Consider the following 26,111-nt stretch of genomic DNA (forward strand, 5'->3'; position numbering starts at 1 on the left):
GATTCTATGATATAGACTTGTAAGCCACGAGGGACTGGGGCCTACTTTGTTGTAATAAACTGAACATATCTAGAAGTAGCCTGCTACCTAGCATTGCCTTCCCCACACATTATTGTGTTTCATATTTCCTGTGGCATCCTTTGTTTTCCAAACATTTTTCTAAGAAGTGGTCTCCTGTTTATCAGAAGTATCTAATACAAAAATTCATAGCACACTACTGGTTTTATTTCAAGCTGTACCAAATAACATTGTAACTTCAGCAAGCATTGGTGATTAAACACCTTCGATGCATTTGACACCTACATGTTAACAGCAGAGCAGTATTTCATGGCTGCTAATGGCATAGAAACCCTTCAGCAGAAGAGATGGATTTTTGACACCTCAGAAGAGATTTGAATCCCTTAGTCTCCAGGTTAAACTACTGTAATTATACGCACCAGTTTTAGCTTTTATGCATTTCACCTATCATGTTCGGCTTCATGGCTTCAAATGGCTTAATGGCTTCAAAATGCATCACTTTGGAAAAGTCAAATCTGAATGCTTTAATGGTTTGTGATAAAAAGACCTACCCCCTGTACGCTTAAATGATCAATATCTGTCTAAAGCCACTGGTCTTAGCCTGCACTAAGTAACGCCCTGCCTCCCCACTCCCCACCTTTGCCCAGAAGATGAAAATGCTGGGCGGAATCTTGAGTTCAGCTAAACGCCACAGGCGATACGGGGTTAACAGGGCGCAGCTTGTTCAGAGCACTGGGGTACGACACCTCCTTTTGCCGCTCCGCAAGGGGAGTAGCAGGGGCCCCTCCGCAAGGGCTGGGGCAGGAGGGGGGAAGCTTGAAGGAGGGGGCACGGGGGAGTGTGGCGGCCTCATTCATCTCCAGTCCATACCCATGCGGATGTGGACGCTGGACGACGCCACGTTACTGCCGTAGTTGAAGTCATCTTCGATGGAGTTCCGTGGGTAGAGCTCCCCCGCTGCCGCCATCGCAACCGCCGCCTGCCCGCCACGCAGCAACGGCGACAACAGCAGCGCTGCCGGGAGACGCTGTCGCGCTCCGCACCGCCGAGCAGGCCCCGCTGTCAAGCCGCCGAGGTCATCGATCGCGGCTCCCCGCCTGCGAAGGAGGCGCTGCGGGTGGGGCCGTGCCCCGGAGGCGGCGTACCTGCTCCGTACCTGGCCGTACCGGACTCACCCGTCCTCACCTTCTGCCACTGCAGGGTGGGCAGAGTCTGCGACAAGACCTGAGAGAAGCGGCCGCGGCGTAATGGGTGCCGCGGGTGGCAGGTGGATGTCTGAGTCGGCGTGGGACGCCTGACCTGGAGTGGGCTCGGCAGGGACGAGACAGCAGTGTGCCGTCGCGTTTACACGCGGGGATTCCTGCGTAGAGTTGGATTTGGTTTGCTACGAGGATCTCTCAAGTGTACTGACATGTAGACGTGCTGGAGTCAGGGCAGAGGAGGGCAAAGAAGCTGGACTAGGGCCTGGAGAATAAATCTGATGAAGAGAGACTGAAGGAGCTGGGGATGGTTAGTGTGAAAGAGAGGAGGCTGAGGGGAGACCTCCTGGCTCTCTACAACTCCCTGAAAGGAGGTTGTGGAGAGGTTGGTGCTGGTCTCTTCTCCCAGGCAATTAGTGATAGAACAAGAGGGAATGGCCTCAAGCTGCCACTGAGTAGGTTTAGACTGGACATTAGGAAAAAAAAATTCACAGAAAGAGAGGTCAGGCTTTGGAATGTGCTGCCCAGGGAGGTGGTTGATGAGCACAAACACGCTTCCTCAAGCCATTGTGAATCATGGGCAGGGCAGGCCTGTGTGGGTAAATGTCACAGAATCACAGAAACACTCAGGTTGGAAAAGCTCCTCAGGATCTCCACGTCCAACCCAGAACCCTACTCTGCAAGGGCCACCCCTAAACCGTAGCCCCAAGCACCACAGCCAAAACACCTTTAAACACATCCAGGCTTGGGCAGCACATTCCAATCCCTCACCACTCTTTTTTCCCTCATGTCCAGCCTAAACCTACCCAGTGGCAGTTTGAGGCCATTCCCTCTTGTTCTATCCCTAATTATCTGTGAGAAGAGACCAGCACCATCCTCTCTACAGTGTCCTTTCAGCTATTTGTAGACAGCAATGAGGTCTCCCCTCAGCCTCCTCTTTTCCAAACTAACCATCCCCAGCTCCTTCAGTCTCTCTTCAAGCACAATCTGCCAAGGTTGCTACAGATGGGAGTGGAAGAGTTATTTACATCTGCAATACTGACCAAGCCTGAGATTTTCATGCTGAAAGAGAGCATCATCCTTACTTTGAGGCACTTGGAGAATGCACTGTGTAGTGAGCACTGCTTTGGAGTGACTGTACCAAACCAAGGTTTAATAACACCAAGCCTGGCTGAGTTCTTTCAATGTCTTTGCAATTTTCCACTCCTCACTTGGGAAAGTGTACCTTATTAAATGCTAAATGTGCCTTATAAAAAGCAAAGTGTGTTGTACTACCCCCCCCCCCTTTTCTTTTTTTTTTTTTTTTTTTTTTTTTTTTTTTTTTTGGTATTTGATGTTTCCATAAACATGCCTCCATCACACTACTTTTATTTGAAACCACTGCAGTCCCACTGTGACTTGCTTACCACTGGGTAGACGATTCCACTCTGTGTGAGTGTGTGCAGGGGTGAAAGAGCTTTCTGTTCTCCAGGTCCTGGTTTAGATTTCTGTATGGGGAGAGGAAGCTTGCTGTCACAAGAGCCCTGGCTAAGGCCCACAAACTCCTCTGTGTCTCTTGTCTGTGTTACACATAATTGGTGGCTTTGCTGGAAAAACTCCCATCTGGTGCTCAGAGGTACTTGGGAAAGGTACTTGGAGCATTGCCAGGATTCTGCTCCTTTCCAGAGGTTTGTATCTGAGTCATTGTGCTGGAGCCTCTTTTTTTTGCTGCAGCTTTGAGCAGTGTTCCCCAAGCGACCCCTCTCAGCATTGCTGTTGTTGAGGCAGGACTAAGTGGGCTTCTCCTCCCAGATTGCAAAGTCTGTGACCTCTGCATGGCTCTGGGCAAATGAATGAGGCACAACTGCTGTAATATTGCTGGAGTCGGGGGGTGTGCTTTCAGCAGTGCATGGTCACACATGAGGCCCCATGGCTGCCTGCCAGCCCTTCAGCAAGGAGGTAACATCCAGGCAAGTTGTGTTTGGAACAGCACTGCAGGTGAAGTTCAGGTACAAAGTGATGTGAGGAAACAGAGGAGAGAACTTTGATTATATAGGTGCATCCACATGGCTGTTAACCATCAATTTATCCTTGGGTGAGCTTTGTTCTCTTAATTTCAAAATAGTTATGTCAGAGGAATCATTTTATTGTGTGACCCTGAGGAATCTTAATTTAAAGAAGTGTGAGTTACTGTGAAAATGTCCTGGCACTCAAAAGACAAAGTTTTCCATAAGAAGTGGAGGCAATCTCATAATTATAAAGCTCTTCCAAATCATATTTCAAAAGTAAGTAGTTGCAAAAATGTCTCACAGGGCAGGAAAAGAACAAACTCAGGGACTGATGTGGAACGTCTTCCTTATGAGGAGAGCCTGAGGGAGCTGAGGGCTCTGTAGCTGGGAGAGGAGGAGCCTGAGAGGTGACCTCATTCATGTTGATCAAGATGTGCAGGGTGAGTGCCCAGAGGCTGGAGCCAGGCTCTGCTGGGTGATGCCCAATGCCAGCACAAGGGGCAGTGGTGGAAGGTGAGGCATAGGAAGTTCCATGGAAACAGGAGGAAAAATGTTTTCCCTTTGAGGGTGCCAGAACACTGGAAGAGGCTGCCCAGGGGGGTTGTGGAGTCTCCCTCTCTGGAGATATCCAAGACCTGTCTGGATGTGTTCCTGTGTGATCTGCTGTAGGTGCTCCTGCTCTGGCAGGGGGTTGGACTGGATGAGCTTTTGAGGTGCCTTCCAACCCCTAACAGTCTGTGATTCTGTGATCTAAAATAGCTACTAGTGAATTTTCAAATACTCTGACTGAGAGAAGGGACTTCCTTACAGTTCCACAAGACAGACTCTACCCTTTAGCAAGTAGGTCACCAAGCCAACTTTGCATTATTCCAGGATGAAATCTCTCAATGTTCCTTCAGTTTCCTAGATCCCACATCTTTTCCTAATGATGTATATTTTTTTCCTATTAAATCCCATATGCATTATGTATTTTTTCATTATACCTCACCATATTGTAACTCCATTAGTTCCTTTGTTTTTCCACACCCCCCGTGCATTGTTGATAAGACACACCATGTAAATTTTGTGTCTTGGACTCACTGGAGGTCTCAGATGCAATAAGAAATGTGTTGTGCCAAAGAACTAGTCTATCAGTGTTGGGGTTACAAGCTTACCTGCCAAGGAGCACAATGTGGAAGTTAACTGCCAGGACCTTTATTTTAAGGATTGTGACCAACTCTTGAGCAGACACAGTGGTTTGACTGATGCAGTTTGGTGAGACATTTTGAATGGGAATATTGCATCCAGTTCAAGAGGGACAGGGATCCTCTGAGAGAGTCCAGTGGAGGGCTACAAGAATGATGAAGGGACTGGAGCACTGCTTGATGAGGAGAGGCTGAGAGACCTGGGGCTGGTTAGTCTGGAGAGGAGAAAACTGAGAGGGGATCTGATCAATGTCTATAAATCAATGAGGGCTGGGGGTCAGGAAGGAAGGGACAGGGACAGCCTCTGCTCACTTGTGCCCTGGGATAGGACAAGGGGTAATGGATGGAAACTCCAGCACAGGAAGTTCCACCTCAGCATGAGGAAGAACTTCTTGACTGTAAGGGTCACAGAGCACTGGAACAGGCTGCCCAGAGAGGTTGTGGAGTCTCCTTCTCTGGAGACTTTCCATCCCCACCTGGATGTGTTCCTGTGTGACCTGTGCTAGATTCTTGGTCCTGCTCCAGCAGGGGGTTGGACTCAAAGATCTCTGGAGGTCCCTACCACCCCTTAGCATCCTGTGATCCTGTGATGGGATCAGAATGGGTGATTTTGCTTTTGAAAGCAGTTCAGGAAGAATGTCTCTCTGAAGTTAACAGAGTAGTTAATATATGAATCCTAGGATTGTAAGTCTTCTCCCAAGGTGTTTGTCCATTTTTGCAAGTCTCATATCTTTCAAGGGTGTGATCTTATTTTGACAAGCTGAAGTATTTTGTATTTTAAGGTCAGGATCAAGTGGAAAAGCTGCCTTTGCTTCTAATATCACTTTTGTTATTTTAGGAGTTGTTGGATTTTAATAAAAAAAAGAGCATTGCTGTTTTATTCCATGTGTAAGACTGAATCCTGGGGAAATATAGAGTGCTACACTGACAGCCCAGTTATAGGTAATTTTTTTTTTCTTTTAGGTGTTTTTTTTCTTTTCTTTTTTTCTCCTTTTCCCCCTTTTTTTTTCCTCTTTCTCCTTCTTCCACAGAGGTAATGTTACAAACTAAACCAATTTAATAGCTGCACTGCCTCATGAACTAGAAGGGGAAGCATTCTTGAATTTGATTCCCTGAATGAAACATCAAAACACACCCTGGTTTGAGTTTGCTACTATTTTTTTTTTTGTTCAGTTTCAATTTAGCAGTATGAGCTGTTTGGATTTTGGGAGTGCCATATGGAGTCTGCTTATGAAATACCTAACTGCTCTTTCTGTACAAATTCCATTGTTCTTTATTTATCTTCACTGGACAGCCTACATCACCTGTGATGGCTACTCATGCTGTCATCTATAACCTGAGTGTACTCATGGAAATTAGTTTCTTTCTAAACCCTTGTAATGTGATAGGGTTGAAAATTCCCCCCCAACATTAAATTTGCCTGACCAGCTCAGGTTGGAAGCAAATGAAGCTGTATTTACAAGCAAAACTACAATCTACAACGAAATGCAATGAATATGTACAAAATATACAACATTTACAATCAATAAACAGCACAAGAACGCCCCTTGGCCAAAATCCAGGGGAGCTGCTAAAGGCTTCTCCCTCCCTGCCCCCACCCTCCTTACCCCTTTGGACACAAAGGGACAAGAAAAAAGAGCAGAGAGATATTTTGTTAGAGTTGGTCAAAACAATGCAGCCAAGGTCAAGCAAAAGCAAGTTAGTATCTCCCAGCCCAAGGAAGCAAGAAGGGAGAAAGATTGTTTTGTACAACTGGTTCTTATGGTAGATCTCTCTTCAATGGATTGTTTGGAACTTACCATTATTTTCCTTTTTACACCCAATAGTGATTTATTGCATGTTACTACTTTCTGTTCAAGATCTATGGAAAATTTTAAAGGCATAGCCTAAAACTACCACAACCCTTGAGCTTATTTTGCCATGAACACTTTTAATTCTGAACCTGGCATTTTGAAAAGTTGAGGTCAGATCTGCTGATTCCTATTTGAGTGTCTGTGTGTAATGATAGTAGTAGTAGTCTGTATGCCATTAAAGGAAAAAAAAAGTCCTGCATTTAAAATGGCAGTGGCTGCTGCTATAGGTTTACTCTTAAAACCAAGTCAGCAAATCCACACTTGTAGAGATGCAATCCCTGTTTCTGCTAGGACAGCTTTATAAGTGCCCACAAAAAGTATGCCCCCCTGTCTCCTGGTTGCATAGTGGTGCTAGGAGAACAGTTGGAGGAGTGCACAACTCACCCTTAGGCACTGCCTGCACCTGGCTTTTGTCTGGAATGCCTTAATATGGTACAAGGTATGCCTCAAGTTACCTCATCTCATGCTGCCATCACATGCAGCTTGACCCCAACATGCAGAGGCTCCTGCAATGCCCTGAGCAAGGGGTGGGAAAAGAAGCATGAGATGTTCAGTGTCTTTCACCATCTTTTTCACCACCCTTCTTGAGAACGGCCATGAGGATGATCAGAGGGCTGGAGCTCCTCTCCTGTGAGGACAGGCAGAGAGAGTTGGGGTGGTTCAGTCTGGAGAAGAGAAGTCTCTGAGGAGACCTTCTTGTGGCCTTCCAGTATCTGAAGAAGGCTACAACAAAACTGGTGAGGAGCTTTTTAGGGTGTTAGGTGATGATAGGACTAGGGGGAATGGATCCAAGCTAGAGGAGGGGAGATTTAGATTTAGACGTTAGGAAGAAATTCTTCCCCATGAGTGTGGTGAGACACTGGAACAGGTTGCCCAGGGAGGTGGTGGAAGCCTCATCCCTGGAGGTTTTTAAGGCCAGGCTGGATGTGGCTCAGGGCAACCTGATCTACTGTGAGGTGTCCCTTTCCTGTGGTGGTGGGGTTGGAACTGGATGATCCTTGAGGTTGGAGATAGCTGGGGTTGTTTAGCCTGGAGAAGAGGAGGCTCAGGGGTAACCTCATTGCTGTCTACAACTACCTGAGGGGAGGTTGTAGCCAGGTGGGGGTTGGGCTCTTCTCTCAGGCAACCAGCAGCAGAATGAGGGAACACAGGCTCAAGTTGTGCCAGGGGAGGTATAGGCTGGATATTAGGAGGAAGTTCTTCACAGAGAGAGAGATTGGCCATCGGGATGGGCTGCCCAGGGAGGTGGTGGAGTCACCATCCCTGGAGATGTTCAAGAGAAGCCTGGATGAGGCAATTAGTGCCATGGTCTGGTTGATTGGATAGGGCTGGGTGATAGGTTGGACTGGATGATCTTGGAGGTCTCTTCCAACCTGGTTGATTCTATGATTCTATGATCCTTGGGGTCCCTTCCAGCCCTGATAATTCTGTGATTCCGTGATCTTCAGGCAAAAATGCCAAGGACACCAAGAGGGCTTTGGGATATGAGGTGCTGTTATCCATCAAGCACCCATATTATATTTTCCCACAGTCCTTTTTTTCACAGCTGAGTGGCTTTCTAGACACTTGCTGGAGATTCACAGCATTGAAAAATACAGAGGGAAGGACAAAAGAGGTGTGAGAGGTTTGTTCTGCTGCTGCTGGAGCAAGACTGTTGGCAGCCTGATGAAGGCTCTTTGGAAAGTGGGTCAGTGGCAAATCTTTGCTTATTCACAAGGTTAATTATTTAGTTAGTTCTGTGAAGCAGACCAGCTTTAAGTCTCAGGATACATGTGCCAGATATATAGTTACTGCTCATTTTGCATGAGGCAGAAACAAAGCTCATGGCTCCAGGCAGCAGAGTACTTAAACATCCCTTCAAGGTGCCTTTCTGCAACAGCAGTCAGAAAAGAATAGTACAGATCCCTAAATACCACTCCTGCTCCAGCAAAGGAGAAAAGAGTTGAAGACAGGTCTATCTCTCAAGTGCTTCCTAGTGTTAATTAATAATCAAATACCATTTTTAAAAACCATTAGTGAGGCTCCTGTAATCTTGACATTCTCAGATACTAGCAGGCAGAGCAGTGGTTTATTAGTCAGCCAGAGGTCTGGATAATTAGTATTGAAGTTTTAGCTAGACCTTCCTTTGAAAAGTTGCTTTTGAAAGATGTGCCTGAAAAATGCTGGTGTTAATGCTGTGACCTGCATCTCTCCTCCTGCAGCAACAAAGCAGCTCAGCAACCCCTGTTCATTTAAAAAGAATCAACCATGTATTTCACTCCATGTCCAGCTCGGTGGGTTTTGCTACAAGGACTGCTGCATGTGGAATTACCTCCACAAAACACGAGTTCTCTGTTTCAGTAAAACCTCCATGGTGCTCCCTTCCCTGGAAGGATCACAGAATCACAGAATTATTGAGGCTGGAGTAGATCTCTAAGGTCATCAAGTCCAGTCTATGACCTAACACCACCACACCAACCAGACCATGGCACTAAGTGCCACATCCAGTCTTGCCTTAAACACCTCCACGGATGGTGACTCCACCACCTCCCTGGGCACTGGGGAGGCCTCACCTCCAGCACTGTGTGCAGCTCTGGGCACTCACTGCAAGAGAGATCTTGAGGGGCTGGAGCAGGTCCAGAGGAGAGCAATGAGAGTGGGGAAGGGACTGGAGGGAAAGGCTGATGAGGAGAGGCTGAGGGAGCTGGGGGTGTTCAGCCTGGAGAAGAGGAGACTCAGGGGGGACCTCATCACACTCTACAAGTACCTGAAGGGAAGTTGTAGTCAGGTGGGGGTCAGGCTCTGCTCCCAGGCAACTTGGGACAGGACAAGAGGGCATGGCCTGAAGCTGTGCCAGGGGAGGGTTAGGTTGGATGTTAGGAAGCACTTCCTGCTGGAAAGGGGAATTAGAGACTGGGCTGGACTGCCCAGGGAGGTGGTGGAGTCACCATCCCTGGAGGTGTTTAAGGCAAGATTGGATGTGGCACTTAGTGCCATGGTCTGGTGGTGTGGTGGTGTTAGGTCATAGGCTGGACTTGATGATCTCAGAGCTCTATCCCAGACTCAGTAATTCTGTGATTGCTGTGTTGGCATCTGGGAAGAACCTGGGCAGGTGAAGGCATCAGTCCTGTCAGATATTACTTTGGGGAAAGAAATCCCAAGGAGAGCTCCTCCCCCATCTAAAATACACATGCGGAATATTTTCAAGACAAGATTTAATTAAATAGCTAAGGGAACAAAAGTTTCTGGCCTCATGGTGGTTTTGTCTCTCCACTACAAAAAAATGAAGTAAATTCTGCAGTGTTGGAAAATGTTACCTAAGCATTCTTTGTATCCTGTGCTCCAGGAAGCAGAGGCCATTGTTCATCTAATTTAAGCCTGTGTGAATGGCATTTTAGTGCAATATTAGAGAACATTTTTGTGTCTACTAGGAACTCTAGCCCTTGTACTCAGCTCTGGGGAGGCCACACCTTGAGTACTCTGTCCAATTTTGGGCACCTCAATCCAAGAGAGATGTGGAGGTGCTGGAGCCAGGGCAGAGGAGGGCAAGGAAGCTGGGGAAAAGCCTGGAGAATAAATCTGATGAAGAGAGACTGAAGGAGCTGGGGATGATTAGTTTGGAAAAGAGGAGGCTGAGGCTACCTGAAAGCTACAGCTTTCTACAGCTACCTGAAAGGAGGTTGTGGAGAGGTTGGTGCTGGTCTCTTCTCCCAGGTCATTAGTGATAGAACAAGAGGGAATGGCCTCAAGCTGACACTGGGTAGGTTTAGGCTGGACATTAGGAAACATTTTTCAGGGCAAGAGTGGTCAGGGATTGGAATGTGCTGGGCAGGGAGGTGATGGAGTCCCCAAGCCTGGCTGTGTTTGAAGGTGGTTTGGCTGTGGTGCTTGGGGCTATGGTTTAGGGGTGAGCCTTGCAGAGTAGGGTTCTGGTTTGGCCTTGGTGATCCTGAGGGTCTTTTCCAACCTGAATGTTTCTGTGGTTCTGTGATTCTGTGAAATGCAGCAGAGCCTGCAGAAACCACCCCAAGTATTCTGTAGCTTTTTTTTTTTTTTTTTTTTTTTTTTTTGTGGAGAGATGAGTAGAAGCAGAGCTTCAGACACAAAGGCATTCTCTTGGGAGACCAGTTCTAGCAGTGGTTATGATGATCTGGCTCCTTGTAGGCCAGAGCTTTCCAGAGGCCAATTTGCAACATATACATTTTTTTAACTAATTTTTTTAATTGGCTGCACTGAATTTTGTTAGAGGAATTAATACTTACTAAAGTAAGCTACAAATTTCTAATGATGCACTGAGAAAAAAAATTACAGAATCCAGTTCTTTCTTTTTCTTTTAGAAAGCAATTAGTGTAGTGTGCATCCATGAATCTTGTGACTAAGGTAGAAAATACTTTAATGTGCTTTGATGGAGAATTTCTAGCAGCACCAATGTGGGAAAAGATGCTTTTTGTCAATCCCCTGTACAATTTGTAATTCACACTGAAATACTTTCTCTAAATAGGTTGATGCTGGAAATATAGCTTGAGAAGCTCACATGCTTGCCTGAAATTTATGCTTCCCATGATGGCAATAAATTACAAAATTCATGTTAAGTTGCTTTGAGTTCTCAGAATAAAAATGTGGGGTTTTTTTCTTTTTCCTTGAGATGGTTACTGTAATTTTCATAGGGGCACAGGATGTCAGGGGTGGGAAGGGACCTCTGAAGATCATCGAATCCAACCCCTTGCCGGAGCAGGACCATAGAATCCATCACAGGTCACACAGGAACACATCCAGATGGGGCTTGAAAGTCTCCAGAGAAGGAGACTCCACAACCTCTCTGCAAAGCCTGTTCCAGTGCTCTGTGACCCTTACAGCAAAGAAGTTCTTCCTCGTGTTGAGGTGGAACATCCTGTGCTGTAGTTTCCATCTATTGCCCCTTGTCCTGTCACAGGGTGCAGCTGAGCAGAGGCTGTCCCCTCCCTCTTGAGACTCAGCCCTCAGATATTTATAAATATTGATTAAATCCACACCCAGTCTTCTCCAGACTAACCAGCCCCAGGGCTCTCAGCCTTTCCTCATAGAGCACATGCTGCAGTCCCTTCATCATCCTGGTAGCTCTGCATTGGACTCTCTCCAGTAGATCCCTGTCCCTCTTGAACTGAGGGGCTCAGAGCTGGATACAATCTGCCAGGTGGGGTCTCACTAGAGCAGAGCAGAGGGGGAGGAGAACCTCCCTGGATCTGCTGGACACACTCCTCTTAATGCACCCCTGGATCCCATTGTCCTTCTTGGCAACCAGGGCACGTTGCTGTCCACCAAGACTCCCATGTAATAAGGCAAAGGTCCCTTCTGGCCTGGACCATTCTATGATTCTATTATCTTTTTTTTTTTTTAAACTGTTTTGGTCTTTGAAGAGAATGAAGAAGTGGAGAGATTGAAGAGCTCCAGAGTGTGAAGAAAATAAAAGAGGCTTAAATTTTGCCATGTGTCTCCAGTCCAGGGTGTTGGACTAGAAGACCTTTGAAGGTCCCTTCCAACCCAGACCATTCTATGATTCTATGAATCCAAGCTGCCTGCAATTGAAGCTCAAGAGGCAGAGGCTTTTTGCATGCTTGTTTTCTGGGGGACTTGCTATCAGTGTAATTTCTTTTAAAGATCACAGAATCACAGAATCAACCAGGTTGGAAGAGACCTCCAAGATCACCAAGTCCAACTGATCACCCAACTCTAACTAATCAACCAGACCATGGCACTAAGTGCCTCATCCAGTCTCTTCTTAAACACCCTCAGGGATGCTGACCCCACCACCTCCCTGGGCAGCACATTCCCATCGCCAATCTCTCTTGCTGGGAAGAACTGCATTCTAAGATCAAGCCTAAACTTCCTCCTGTGCAGCTTGCAGGAGAAATGGTGATAATTAATGTGTAAGTGCTGCCACAGGGTGTAGCTTACTCCCATTCATGATGGACAAGAGTGTGAACTGGATTTCTTACAGCCATTCTGGAAACACTCCTAACAGCAGAGTATTCCTGGGACCTTGTGCCTGTCTGCAAGCAAAGGAAAAGGAAGTCTTGGTATCTTCCCTTCCCTGGCATATGTTTATTCTTATCTTTTATTCTGGCAAACATACCATTTCTGGCCTGCTCCCCTGTGGCCTGAATATTGGATGTCAGTGAGCTAAATGACTTTGAGTTTTCCCTTTGTGATAGAGGAATTGCATCCTACATTAACAAGTTTTAGGAACATCTGTGCACTGTAACTCACATATATGTTTCCTGGCTAATATATAGGCAAAAAGAGATGAAGAAACAGTGGAAACTCTTTCATTCTGAAACTGAAGCTTTGCAGTTGTGAGTTGATTTTTATGTTTCAGCTTTTCCTTTTCACATCAGCTTCTTGCCAAGCTGCATGTAAACCTCCTTTGTCTAGAGAATGCAAGCTTTTCAAGAGTAAAGTATTCCAGGGGTTAGCTGAAACCGGTCTTAACAGTGCTATTCTCCTGGCAAAATGCCTATGGAAGTGGTTAATGACTGGAATTTATGTCACAGAACACATAATAATTTGTTAGAAGGAACTGGATTCAGTCACAGCACAGGCATTTTTCTCTTCCTGTCATTATGTTTTGTGAGGACTTACTTATTTCCTGCAGTGTCAGCCCGTGTGAAGAAGAGAATGATAAAATTTCTGCATAATTTTTTTTTTTCCTGAGAATACATTTATACTCCAGATGACCTTTGGAGTAAATTTGAACTATTAGATTTTCCCACATATTTATAGCTCTGGCTGTGCATCTTTGCCAGCAAAATCTTACAGGCTTTATCCACTAAATGTTTATTTATGGTAAAAAAAAAAAAAAACAAAACAACCAACCAATTTGCACTTGGAACACTATAGAAGAAGGTCAGAGCTTTTGATTTGAAGTTAAGCTTTCACTTATAGTCTTATTTTTCCTGTATTGTCACCAGCCAGTGTGACATTCAAATTCACAACACATTTAATTAAGATGACTCTTTACTTCATTTAATGCCTTTCTGTGCTGGCAACTATCATCTGTGAAAGTGATTTCCCTGAGACCACACTGGCAGATATAAAATGCTCATCCTTTTATTTCTACCAAGCAATCAACAAGTCAAAAACTACTTTATGCCTTAAGTTTCTCTACCCGAGCTTACTAAAGGGATATTTCTCAGGCAAGGAGCTGTTCTGCTTCTAACAGGTTGAGGGCTATGTCCTAACCATGGAGGTGGTTCCTCCAGAGTACCAGAGGGTACAAGGAGCTGATCAGTCCAGCCCCAGTGGGTGAATACAGGAAATTATGTTATTCCATCCCTTAATATTGCATCTTATCTTCTATATAAACTGTCTGGATAGTCAGTTTTGGCCCCTTCTCTCCCTGTTCCCTTCCTGACACAGACTGCTGTCTCTTGTGCTGCAGGGCAGTGGGGCCTGGTGCTGGAAAGCTGAACTCCTACCTCTGTCATTTCAGCCTCCTATGGGGATTAGGGAGGCTCTACAGAGGGACTTGGATAGATTGGATCCATGGCCAGTGTTAACAGGATGAGCTTCAACAAGGTCAAGTGCCAGGTCCTGCACTTGGGTCACAAGAGCTCCAAGCAATGCTCGAGGCCTGGGGCAGTGTGGCTGGAAAGCTGCTGGCAGAAAGGGACCTGGGGGTGCTGATGGACAAGCAGCTGAAGAGGAGCCAGCAGTGTGCCCAGGTGGCCAAGAAAGCCAAAGGCATCCTGGCTGGGATTAGAAATGCTGTGTCCAGCAGGAGCAGGGAGGGGATTGTCCCCTGGGATTCAGCTCTGGGGAGGCCACACCTGGAGTGTTGTGTTCAGTTTTGGGCACCTGAATCCAAGAGAGATGTGGAGGTGCTGGAGCCAGTGCAGAGGAGGGCAAGGAAGCTGTGAAGGGCCTGGAGAATAAATCTGATGAAGAGAGACTGAAGGAGCTGGAGATGGTTAGTTTGGCAAAGAGGAGGCTGAGGGGAGACCTCCTGGCTCTCTACAACTCCCTGAAAGGAGGTTGTGGAGAGGTTGGTGCTGGTCTCTTCTCCCAGGTAGTGATAGAACAAGAGGGAATGGCCTCAAGCTACCACTGGGTAGGTTCAGACTGGACATTAGGAAACATTTTTTCATGGCAAGAGTGGTCAGGGATTGGAATGTGCTGGGCAGGGAGGTGGTGGAGTCCCCAGGCCTGGCTGTGTTTGAAGGTGGTTTGGCTGTGGTGCTTGGGGCTGTGGTTTAGGGGTGAGCCTTGTAGAGTAGGGTTCTGGGTTGGCCTTGGTGATCCTGAGGGGCTTTCCCAACCTGAATGTTTCTGTGATTCTGTGAATGTTGTGGAAAGCTTTGGGCTTAATGAGGTGGACTCAGGAAAATTTCCAAGTCTTTCCAATTCTGTGTGGAGCATTTTCTTTTAGTCCTCTGGGTAGGGGTAAAAAGCTCTTGCCTCGCTCCCTAAAAGCCCAAGACACTAGTTTATGTTAAGAAAATATAATATGGAAACCTTAACTTACAAATGAATATTGGCAATTCCATTTTGTGTCAGACTTTATCAAAAAACTTGCTTATACAAGACTGTCCTCTTTTTCATCTAGTGGAAAATGGCCCTGCCCGTGGCAGGGGGTTGGAACGAGATGATCATAGAATCATAGAATCAGTCAGGGTTGGAAGGGACCACAAGGATCATCCAGTTCCAACCCCCCTGCCATGGGCAGGGACACCTCACACTACATCAGGCTGCCCAGAGCCTCATCCAGCCTGGCCTGAAACACCTCCAGGGATGGAGCCTCAACCACCTCCCTGAACAACCCATTCCAGGCTCTCACCACTCTCATGGGGAAGAACTTCTTCCTCACGTCCAGTCTGAATCTCCTCACTTCTAGCTTTATTCCATTCCCTCCAGTCCTATCCCTACCTGACACCCCAAAAAGTCCCTCCCCAGCTTTCTTGTAGCCCCCTTCAGATACTGAAAGGCCACAAGAAGGTCTCCTCAGAGCCTTCTCTTCTCCAAATGGAACAACCCCAACTCTTTCAGTCTGTCTTCCTAGCAGAGTAGCTCCAGCCCTCTGATCATCCTCATGGCCCTTTTCTGGACACACCTCCAGCACCTCCAGATTCTTCCTGTAATAGGGGCTCCGGGGTCTCACCAGAGCAGAGTAGAAGGGGAAATCACCCCCCTCAACCTTCTGGCCATGCTTCTCTTGATCCTTGAGGTCCCTTCCAACCCTGACAATTCTGTGATTAACATAGAATGCCAAAATAAAAAATATTTGCTGTTGAGTACTTTTTGGTTTGAGAATCTGATCTGGATTTGTGCTTGGGATTTTCTGCTTCCCTATGTGGCTACACAGTGGTCTGTACATCTTGCCAGACCATGGGACACCAGGGCTTGTATATTACTTCCACTCTGGACAATATCCATGGTTCTTGGTAGGTGTCATTAAATGATGCTCCTGAAGAAATCTGGAACATGAAGGAAGGGAGAGCACTCACATGCCGTTGAGCAGAGGCCTACATAGAGCAGTACATGGGTGCAAAGAGTCCAGATCTGTTGTGTCACCACAGATGTGTCTGGCAGCAGGGCTGGGGGATGCCCTTGGCTGCTCCCCCAGCCTGCCCCTCTCCCTTGCTGGGTTGATGGGATGGGCTGTGGCCTGCTCACCAACATGGGGGAACTTCCACGAGTCCTGGCACTCTGGTGCCTTGCAGGGACTGTGGATGCTCAGTCCTTTCATAAACACCATGCAGGTGAAACCTTGATGCTCCTCATTTTTCTGTTGAGCTCAGTAAACCTGTGAGTGGAAGTCATGGTGTATTAGCAGAAGGTTCATTGCAAAGCAAGAGGCTTCATTTTGCTATCTCAACCATGGCTGAAACTTCCTGCCTATTCTCAGTTATGTGAATGCAAAACCTTGAGCTAGAGTTCATGGTAGTCACTTCTCTCTTCTCCACATAGTATCAATTCAGATGGATGGATTTCACAGGAATTAATTATATACAAAGACTAGCTTTTTTTTTTTTTTTTTTTTTGCATGAGGCCAACTATTTGGAATTTAAGGTCAAGAAAGAATTTGATTTGGGAAGTTATGAACAGCTGAAAGGAGAATTTAGAATGGAAGCAAGTATTACATTAGCCACGCACTAATACTGCTAAATACCAAGGAGTGCAGTTATGCACTGACCCAGGGTATGCTCATTTGAAGCATCTGTTCAACTTGAAACAATTTAAGGAATTTCACTGGAAGTGGTAGACTTTTTCAGCTTGTTCTTCCAGAACATCCAAAAATGAGATTGCTTCACTGGAGCTGAAGTGCACAATAAAACATTAATCTAATAAACAGGAAGAATTCTATGCATTTGTAAGCATTTAATTTCCTTTGCCTGATTTTTCATCCTCTCTCCTTCCTTTCTCTGCTCCTTCTTTTCTGTGCTGGTTTGAGGCCAGCCAGAACATCTCTTGCCCCGAAAGGGACAAAAGAATGACACACGCAAACGGATTGGAGAGTGATGGAAAAGTTAAAATGGAAAAACGAATTGGTGAAGCTACAGAAAACTACAAACTACAAAGCATAGTGGAAAAGAACATCCTAAAGCATACAGAATCCCCTCACAGGATTCCCAAAAGCTTCCCAGTCCTCCCTTCCTCCCACCTGAGGGTCTACCCAACCCCTCAGGGCTCTTCCTTCCCCCCCCTCCCACTGCTAGGCAAGTCTCAGGCTGGCCAGGTCTGAGATTGCCTCCCCCTCCATTCTCCTCCTGGCATTAGGCCTAGACAGGCCTAAGAGGCCTTGAGGATACTCCCCCGGCATTACCCGATAAGAGAGGACATCTCCCATGGGAGCAGAGGGAAGAAAGAGGAAGAGAATGACTCTGCAGATGGCCTTATAGGGCGCAGGATTTATGGGTAGAAATATGCCATTTCCTGTGTCCACCCCTCTGGGTGGGCACCCAGGACACCAGAGGTGTATCTCATGTAGCAGTGGCAGGGGGCACCCAGCCTAAACTGCCACATTCCACCCCTTATTTCATACCCATAATTCCTGCACCCAAAACATATCATCAGATCAGAGACAGTTCTTAGATGACATGTCTGGCAAAGTCCAGGTCCTCATCTGGGCGTCCTTCCAAAGAGTCTCTCCCTCGGGCTCAGGTAACAGTTCAGTCCAGCTCTTCTCCCTCATCCTATGGAACCTCCCAGCGACGCAGAGTTCATTCTTCTGCACGGTGAACTCTTCATGGATCCGATGGAGCATCCTGGCCACCTGGAAACAACCTCATAACTTCTCAACCAAACATTTCTCCATCCACTCAAGCGGCATGTTTCCACCCCTCGGGGCAATCGAGTCTGAGCAATCAGGCTCCTCAACTCGACTCCTTCCACCCCTTGCAGGCAACAGCACGCTGAGACTTTCCAAAGCTGCACGGACCTTTCCCAAGCCCAGTGCTGACCGCTTCCAGCCGCGGCCCGAGGCTAATACGGATGCACACCACGCACAGGCACACCGCTCCCCCTGAGCGTAAGCATGCTGAGGCGTGGAGGCATCCGGCTACACAGCCCTCCCCCGGAGAGGGAGTGGCTGCACTGCAACCCACGGAGAAGAGAGGCGGAGCCAGGTGCTAGGCGCCATTTTCGGATGGTCCGAAAATCAGGGGAGAGATAACAGCGAGAGCCGCCGTCACCTCTGCAGCCGCGGTACAGATCAAAACCGCCGCCACCCCTCGGGCCACACGAGCGGCTTTTCCAGCCAAAGCTACACTCGCTCCCTGGGCCCTCAGAAGCAGCTTTTGAACTGGAGCCACCGCCCGCCTTCTCGAGTTGCGGGAGCCACCGCTCACCGCCCCGCTGCGGCTAGCCCCCACCGCCGCGGGACAAGCCGACCCTGGTCTGCTTCCGACTGTCCCTCCCCCTTCCTCGGCTCCGCGCCGCTCTGCTCGCCGCTGGCGCCGCGGGGAACAAAAGGAAAGGGACAGGCACCGCATTCTTAAGCTTTCCCCCAGTGCCTGCAGCTATAGAATCGCCGCTGCCGCTTCGGAACAGCAGGAGGGATTCCACGCCACGGCTACGCACCAGGGTGTCCCCTCGGAACCCATAAAACGCCCACACGGTCGCCCCAGCACAAAACCTTGAGCCCAGCCACCAAAAAACCAACAACGCCCAGATACCATTTTAACTTTTCCACCCCTGCTCTTCTCCAATCCAATTTGCAGAGTTCAGCACAGGAACCATCCTCTGCTACCAAAAATCTGTGCTGGTTTGAGGCCAGCCAGAACATCTCTTGCCCCGAAAGGGACAAAAGAATGACACACGCAAACGGATTGGAGAGTGATGGAAAAAGTTAAAATGGAAAAACGAATTGGTGAAGCTACAGAAAACTACAAACTACAAAGCATAGTGGAAAAGAACATCCTAAAGCATACAGAATCCCCTCACAGGATTCCCAAAAGCTTCCCAGTCCTCCCTTCCTCCCACCTGAGGGTCTACCCAACCCCTCAGGGCTCTTCCTTCCCCCCCCCTCCCACTGCTAGGCAAGTCTCAGGCTGGCCAGGTCTGAGATTGCCTCCCCTCCATTCTCCTCCTGGCATTAGGCCTAGACAGGCCTAAGAGGCCTTGAGGATACTCCCCCGGCATTACCCGATAAGAGAGGACATCTCCCATGGGAGCAGAGGGAAGAAAGAGGAAGAGAATGACTCTGCAGATGGCCTTATAGGGCGCAGGATTTATGGGTAGAAATACGCCATTTCCTGTGTCCACCCCTCTGGGTGGGCACCCAGGACACCAGAGGTGTATCTCATGTAGCAGTGGCAGGGGGCACCCAGCCTAAACTGCCACATTTTCTCTAAGAGCTATATCTATATCTATATCTATATCTATATCTATATCTATATCTATATCTATATCTATATCTATATCTATATCTATATCACTATATCTATATCTATATCTATATATCTTCTATATCTTCTATATCCATATATCTCTATCTATCTCTATCTATCTATATCTATTAGTACTGTGTCCAGTTCTGGGCTCCTCAGTTTAAGAAGGACATTGAGATACTTGAATATGTCCAGAGAAGGGCAATGAGGCTGGTGAGGGGTCTGGAGCACAGCCCTATGAGGGGAGGATGAGGGGAGCCTGGGGGAGAAGAGGAGGCTCAGGGGAGACCTCATTGCTGTCTACAACTACCTGAAGGGAGGTTGTAGCCAGGAGGGGTTTGGTCTCTTCTCCCTGGCAACCAGCAACAGAACAAGAGGACACAGTCTCAAGCTGTGCAGGGGGAAGTTTAGGCTTGAGGTGAGGAGAAAGTTCTTCCCAGAAAGAGTAATTTGCCACTGAAATTTGCTGCCCAGGGAGGTGGTGGAGTCACCATCCCTGGAGGTGTTAAAAAAAAAGCTTGGATGTGGCACTTGGAGCCATGGTTTAGTTGTCAGGAGGTGTTAGGTATTAGGTAATAGGTTGGACTTGATGATCTCTGAGGTCTTTTCCAACCTGGTTGGTTCTGTGATTCTGTGACATCTCTATCTCTATCATCTCTATCTCTATATTTATATCTGTATATCTACACACATATACACACAATTCAGTACAAATATACTTCTGGATGACCATAATCAAACCAAAATTATTGGATTTTGCTCTGTATAGCTAAGATCCCATGTGGTACTTCAGATGTCTAGGTCTAGGGAGGTTCTTCTCCACCCCTACTCGGATCTGGTGAAGATCACACCTGGAGTACTGTGTGCAGTTTCGGGCTTTCCAGTTCAGGAGAGACAGAGAGCTGCTGGAGAGAGTCCAAGGGAGAGCCAGGAGGATGCTGAGGGGACTTGAGCATCTCCCTGTGAAGAGAGACTGAGAGCCCTGGGGCTGTTTAGTCTGGAGAAGAGAAGGCTGAGAGGGGATCTGATCAATGTCTGTCAAGAGCTGAGGGGTGGGGGTCAAGTGGAGGGGGCCAGGCTCTTTTGGGTGGTGCACAGCAATAACACAAGGAGCAATGGAGACAAACTTGAACATAGAAGGTTTCAGCTCAACATGAGGAGAAACTTCTTTGTAGTGAAGGTGACAGAGCACTGGAGCAGGCTGACCAGATCGGTTGTGGAGTCTCCTTCTCTGGGGACTTTCCAATCCCACCTGGATGCATTCCTGTGTGGATTACCCTGGGTGATGCTGCTTTGGCAGGGAGGTTGGACTGGATGATCTCTGGAGGTCCCTTCCAACCTCTAATGTGCTGTGATCCTGTCGTGTGCTCTGAAAATATGCATACCAGTAAGTTCTGGGGGTACATGCCAGAGGAGTTACTAAGTGGAGCAAACCCTTTGCAAAATGGTGTCTACAGCTCACAACTTCTGTAAACCCATAAACAAATATATGTTTTCCCCCTAAATTATCTGATTGGCAGAGGGGGGTGATATTAATCGTTCATCATTATTTGATGTAATGTAATATCAATCTTTAAGCGTGATTTGACTTTAATCACTAAATCATTTCATACTGTGCAAGGATTTTACTGTTGTAAGGAATTTAAGCAATAAAGAATAAAATCCTTTGCTACAAAAAAGAGATAACTTCTTCAAAAAAGAGATAACTTCTTCAGCCTCTTTCCCATCATATTCTCAAAGGGCAAGTGCTCCAGGCCTCACCCCTTTGCTGAACTTAGTGCAGCTCATGGGTATCTTCTTGTATGGAGGGACTCAAATCGGGGCATGAAATTCCAGATGCAGTCTAAAAACCATTTTATTTTATTTTATTTTATTTTATTTTATTTTATTTTATTTTATTTTATTTTATTTTATTTTATTTTATTTTATTTTATTTTAATCAGTTCTTTTGATGTCTCTTTGGTAAAAGCTTCAAATCACTGGTGCCAGCCCAAGGCCAGCAGTGTCCCTCGCTGACAGCAGTGTGCGCTGAGAACGGCTCTTGTGCAGCGCTGGCAATGGTCTGACCTTGGGGCTCTTCTTGCACTTGCAAGGCTTTTCTGGCACAAATGAGCCTCGGGTTCCCTTTTCCACCTACACTCCCAATTCCCGTGCAGCCCCTCCCGCACGGCAGTTGTATTTCCAGAAGAAGACCTCAGGTGGCAGCAGCATCTCAGCTTTTGTAACCGGTCCTGCTCCCCCTGCAATCCATCCTTCTTCCACCAGTCGTTAGACCTTGTTAACAAGGGGCCCTGGTACTTAGCAACTTTATTAACGAATCACCAGCCTGTTAAGGAGTGAAAGTGTTCATTTCTGGCTGGTTTAGTGATGTGCAGGATCTCATGTGGAAATCACGGATCTGTGTTTTATACATTTCATGCAAACAATACATGTCACAGAATCACAGAAACATTCAGGTTGGAAAAGACCCTCAGGATCACCAAGACCAACTCAGAAACATTCAGGTTGGAAAAGACCCTCAGGATCACCAAGGCCAACCCAGAACCCTGCTCTACAAGGCTCACCCCTAAACCACAGCCCCAAGCACCACAGCCAAACCACCTTCAAACACAGCCAGGCTTGGGGACTCCACCACCTCCCTGCCCAGCACATTCCAATCCCTGACCACTCTTGCCCTGAAAAATGTTTCCTAATGTCCAGTCTAAACCTACCCAGTGGCAGCTTGAGGCCATTCCCTCTTGTTCTATCACTAATGATCTAAAGAAGAGACCAGCACCAACTCTCCACAACCTCCTTTCGGGTAGTTGTAGAGAGCCAGGAGGTCTCCCCTCAGCCTCCTCTTTGCCAAACTAAGCAGCCCCAGCTTCTTCAGTCATAAGATTCCTTCTCTCTTTATGTATTCATGTAAGATGAATTTGGGTTACTCTGGATTGATAATGTGTTTTATCTGAGCTAAACCTCTTAGAGCACTTTCTGAAAGACTTTCTGTCTTCTTTTTATGTCTCCTCTTAGTCTCCCAGTCTCTGATTTCTTGTAATGGCATCATATGGGACTGAAAAGAAGGGGGGAAGGTATTCAAAAGATAATTAAAAGGGCAGGAAGAGAGGAATTGGGAGTAGAAAGAGCAACAAAAAGGGCAAGAAGAGAGGAATTGGGAGTAGAAAGAGCAACAAAAAGTTAAAAGGAAACATGGACAGAGATGTAGGACATTAGATGGAAAATGAACAATGGAGGAGTAAGCTTGAAGCTGGTTGAAATATGAGTTTCTCAGCCATATTTTCAGGCATCTTGAGCACCTGCAGTTCCCTTCCACTGTTCAAAGATACAGTGTCAGAAGAGACCAGCTTTGGGATTTCCTGCTAATTTCATTTGCAATGACTCTGTCTCTGCTGCTAACCTATGGCCACACACTTTGAGGTGCTCCAGCATGACCACATGCAGAGCAACAGATGCTCCAATGAGCACCTTCTTAAGCATGGCCTCATCCTTGGGCCACTGTCCCTGCAGAGGAAAACATACTATGGCACAGACATAGAATCAGAGAATTGTCAGGGTTGGAAGAGACCTCAAGGATCATCCAGTTCCAACCCCCCTGCTATGGGCAGGGACACCTCACACTAGATCAGGTTGCTCACAGCCACATCTAGCCTGGCCTTAAAAACCTCCAGGGATGAGGCTTCCACCACCTCCCTGGGCAACCTGTTCCAGTGTCTCACCACCCACACAGTGAAGAACTTCTTCCTGACATCCAATCTCAATCTGCTCATTTCTACTTTTTTTCCATTCCTCCCAGTCCTATTCCTACCTGACACCCTAAAAAGTCCCTCCCCAGCTTTCTTGTAGGCCCCCTTCAGGTACTGGAAGGCCACAAGAAGGTCTCCTCAGAGCCTTCTCTTCTCCAGACTGAACAACCCCAACTCTCTCAGTCATGGTTGCATATGCTCTGAGATACACCTGCTCTGGTGTGGACTTATTCATGGCTACAGGTGCTTCGAGGTGCTCTGCTGCTGCTGCATGGTCTCATCCACAGGTCACAGTCCTTTTGTCTTGAGTTCATAGGATCACAGGGTCACAGCATGTTAGGGATTGGAAGGGACCTCTGGAGATCGTCAAGTCCAACCCCCCTGCCAGAGCAGGACCATAGAATCCAGCACAGGTCACACAGGAACACATCCAGACAGGGCTGGAAAGTCTCCAGAGAAGGAGACGCCACAACCTCTCTGGGAGTTCACAATGTTCCAGTTCTGGAGCCCCTATTACAAGAGGGCTATGGACATGCTGGAAGGTGTCCAGAGAAGGGCCACCAGGATGAGCAGAGGGCTGGAGCTGCTCTGCTATGAGGAGGACAGACTGAAAGAGTTGGGGTTGTTCAGTCTGGAGAAGAGAAGGCTCCAAGGTGACCTTCTTGTGGCCTTCCAGTATCTGAAGGGGGCTACAAGAAAGCTGGGGAGGGACTTTTTAGGCTATCAGGTAGTGACAGGACTAGGGGGAATGGAATAAAGCTGGAAGTGGGGAGATTCAGACTGGACATAAGGAAGAAGTTCTTCCCCATGAGAGTGGTGAGAGCCTGGAATGGGTTGTCCAGAGAGGTGGTTGAGGCTCCATCCCTGGAGGTGTTTAAGGCCAGGCTGGATGAGGCTCTGGCCAGCCTGATGTAGTGTGAGGTGTCCCTGCCCATGGCAGGGGAGTTGGAACTGGATGATCCTTGTGGTCCCTTCCAACCCTGACTGATTCTATGACTCTATGATTCTGTTCTATGAATGGAGTTGCAGCCTCTCCAGTACAGCAGCACAGAAAGAGAAGCGTTGCTGAGGCACAGAGCAGTTACTGTTATCAACATGTTCCCAGGCACATCAGAGTAAAATGATGAGCAGTACAACAATACAAAGAGCAGCATAAACAAAAAACAGGCACTAGTGAGCACTAGACTCTAATATACAGTGAGGCAAGCAAGTCCCATGGCAAGCACAGGAGCCTGCCAATTAGCAGCTAAACAGCAGTAACAGCTATAAATTTGATCTGGCATGTTCCAATCAATCCTGTCATTATCTCAAACCCTTCAAGACCCATGTTGGTGTGACAGTTTTAGGCTGATGCCTGGAAAAAAATTTCCACAGATCTGAGTAGAAAAGTAGTAGAATGTAAATAAATTGGATGTAAAGGGAAAATAACGATAAGGTCTAAATAGTCCTACTGATCTGAAATCTAACATAAAGTTAGTTGTGTAAACTAACCCTTAAATCATCTTCCTGGCTATCCCTTGGACTCTCTCCAGCAGGTCTCTGTCTCTCTTGAACTGGGGAGCTCCAAACTGGACACAGTATTGCAGGTGTGGTCTCAGCAGGGCAGAGTGGAGGGGCAGAATGGTATCACAGTCTCACAGTCTCACAGTATATCAGAGGTTGGAAGGGACCTCAGGAGATCATCAGGTCCAACCCCCCTGCCAGAGCAGCATCACCCAGGGTAATCCACGCAGAATGCATCCAGGTGGGTTTGGAAAGTCTCCAGAGAAGGAGACTCCATAACCCCCCTGGGCAGCCTGCTCCAGGGCTCGCTCACTGCAAAGAAGTTTCTCCTCATGTTGAGCTGAAACCTTCTCTGTTCAAGTTTGTCTCCATTGTTCCTTGGCTTATCACTGTGCACCACCCAAAAGAGCCTGGCCCCCTCCACTTGACACCCACCCCTCAGCTATTGAGAGACATTGATCAGATCCCCTCTCAGCCTTCTCTTCTCCAGACTGAACAGCCCCAGGGCTCTCAGTCTCTTCACAGGGAGGTGCTCAAGTCTCCTAATCATCCTCGTGGCTCTATTGAGAGCAGAAGAACCTTACAGCAACTTTTCCTTCCATAGTAACAATTTTCTAAAATTTTCAGAGTTATTTCTAAGTAATGTAGATATAAATGGCCCTTTCAAAAGTTCATGATTCACTGGGGATTATTTTATGTCATTTTACAAATGCACAGCCCTAATTAAAACACAATTGCCAGTCTATTAAACACCCAATTTGTCCATGTTTCTTTATTTCTATCCAGAGCACACTATATTAAATTGTCATTTGACTTCAGCATGGGGTTTAGATTAACATATAATTGCTGATTTTACATATGTTTGTGAGGAGAGCTGTGAGGTTTCCCTGGACAGCCTAAGAAATATTTTGCATAAACTAATCCTCTGCCATTTTAAGCTTGTGCAACTTCTTCCAATTTTGGAAGAAGTAATTGCAGAACTTCCATAATTGCAGGCATTCATTACATGGGAATTGGACTTTTACTTAATTTGGGCCTCTTATGAGGTGGTCTGGGTCTAGTTCTTGCATATTTCGAGGGAGATTTTCTATAAAGCATTGATTAAAATATGTAAAATATGAGGCAGTCCACACAGGTTTGGGTATTCAGAGAGTGGGGAAAAGACTTTAAAAACCTCAATTCCTTAAAGAATAGAAAGGAGAAATATTTGGGAATGTCCAAAGTTACTAAAATTGAAGGTAGGAAGGCTCTACAGAGGGTTCTGGGCAGGCTGGATCAATGGACTGAGGCCAGTTGTAGAACATTCAACAAGGCCAAGTGCTGGGTCCTGTGTAATGCTACAGGCTTGAGACAAAGTGGCTGGAAAGCTGTCCAGCAGAAGAAGACCTGGGGATACTGATTATCAGCTGGCTGAATATGAACCAGCAGTGTGCTCAGGTGGCCAAGAAGGCCAACAGAAAGAACACAAGACTTTGAAGTCCTGGAGCAGGTCCAGAGATAGGCATTGAAGCTGGTGAAGGGTCTGGAGAACAGGTCTTATGATAAGCAGCTGAGGGAACTGGGGTTGTTTAGTCCAGAAAAAAGGAAGCTTAGGGGAGACTTTCTCACTCTCTACAACTACCTGATAGGAGGTTGTAGTGAGGTGGGGTTTGGTCTCTTCTCCCTCGTAACAAGTGATAGGATGAGAGGAAATGGCCTCAGGTTCCAGCAGGGGAGAGTTAGGTTGGATATTAGAAGAAACTTCTTAATCAAAAGGGCTCTCAAACATGGGTAGTTGGATC

The 26,111-nt window shown here is 47.0% G+C and overlaps 1 protein-coding gene across 1 annotated transcript in view; it reads right to left on the reverse strand.

The window, feature by feature from the left end:
• Positions 1–26,111, reverse strand: part of TMBIM4 (transmembrane BAX inhibitor motif containing 4) — a 52,580-nt gene that overhangs the window by 7,866 nt on the left and 18,603 nt on the right. Inside the window, exon 2 of the mRNA XM_054400000.1 lies at positions 889–1,163. Within this exon, the coding sequence (XP_054255975.1) occupies positions 889–1,163 (275 nt within the window). The remainder of the gene's footprint in view (positions 1–888; positions 1,164–26,111) is intronic.

The sequence above is a fragment of the Indicator indicator genome, chromosome 3, assembly GCF_027791375.1.
Source record: "Indicator indicator isolate 239-I01 chromosome 3, UM_Iind_1.1, whole genome shotgun sequence".
In the NCBI taxonomy this organism is placed as follows: Eukaryota; Metazoa; Chordata; class Aves; order Piciformes; family Indicatoridae; genus Indicator; species Indicator indicator.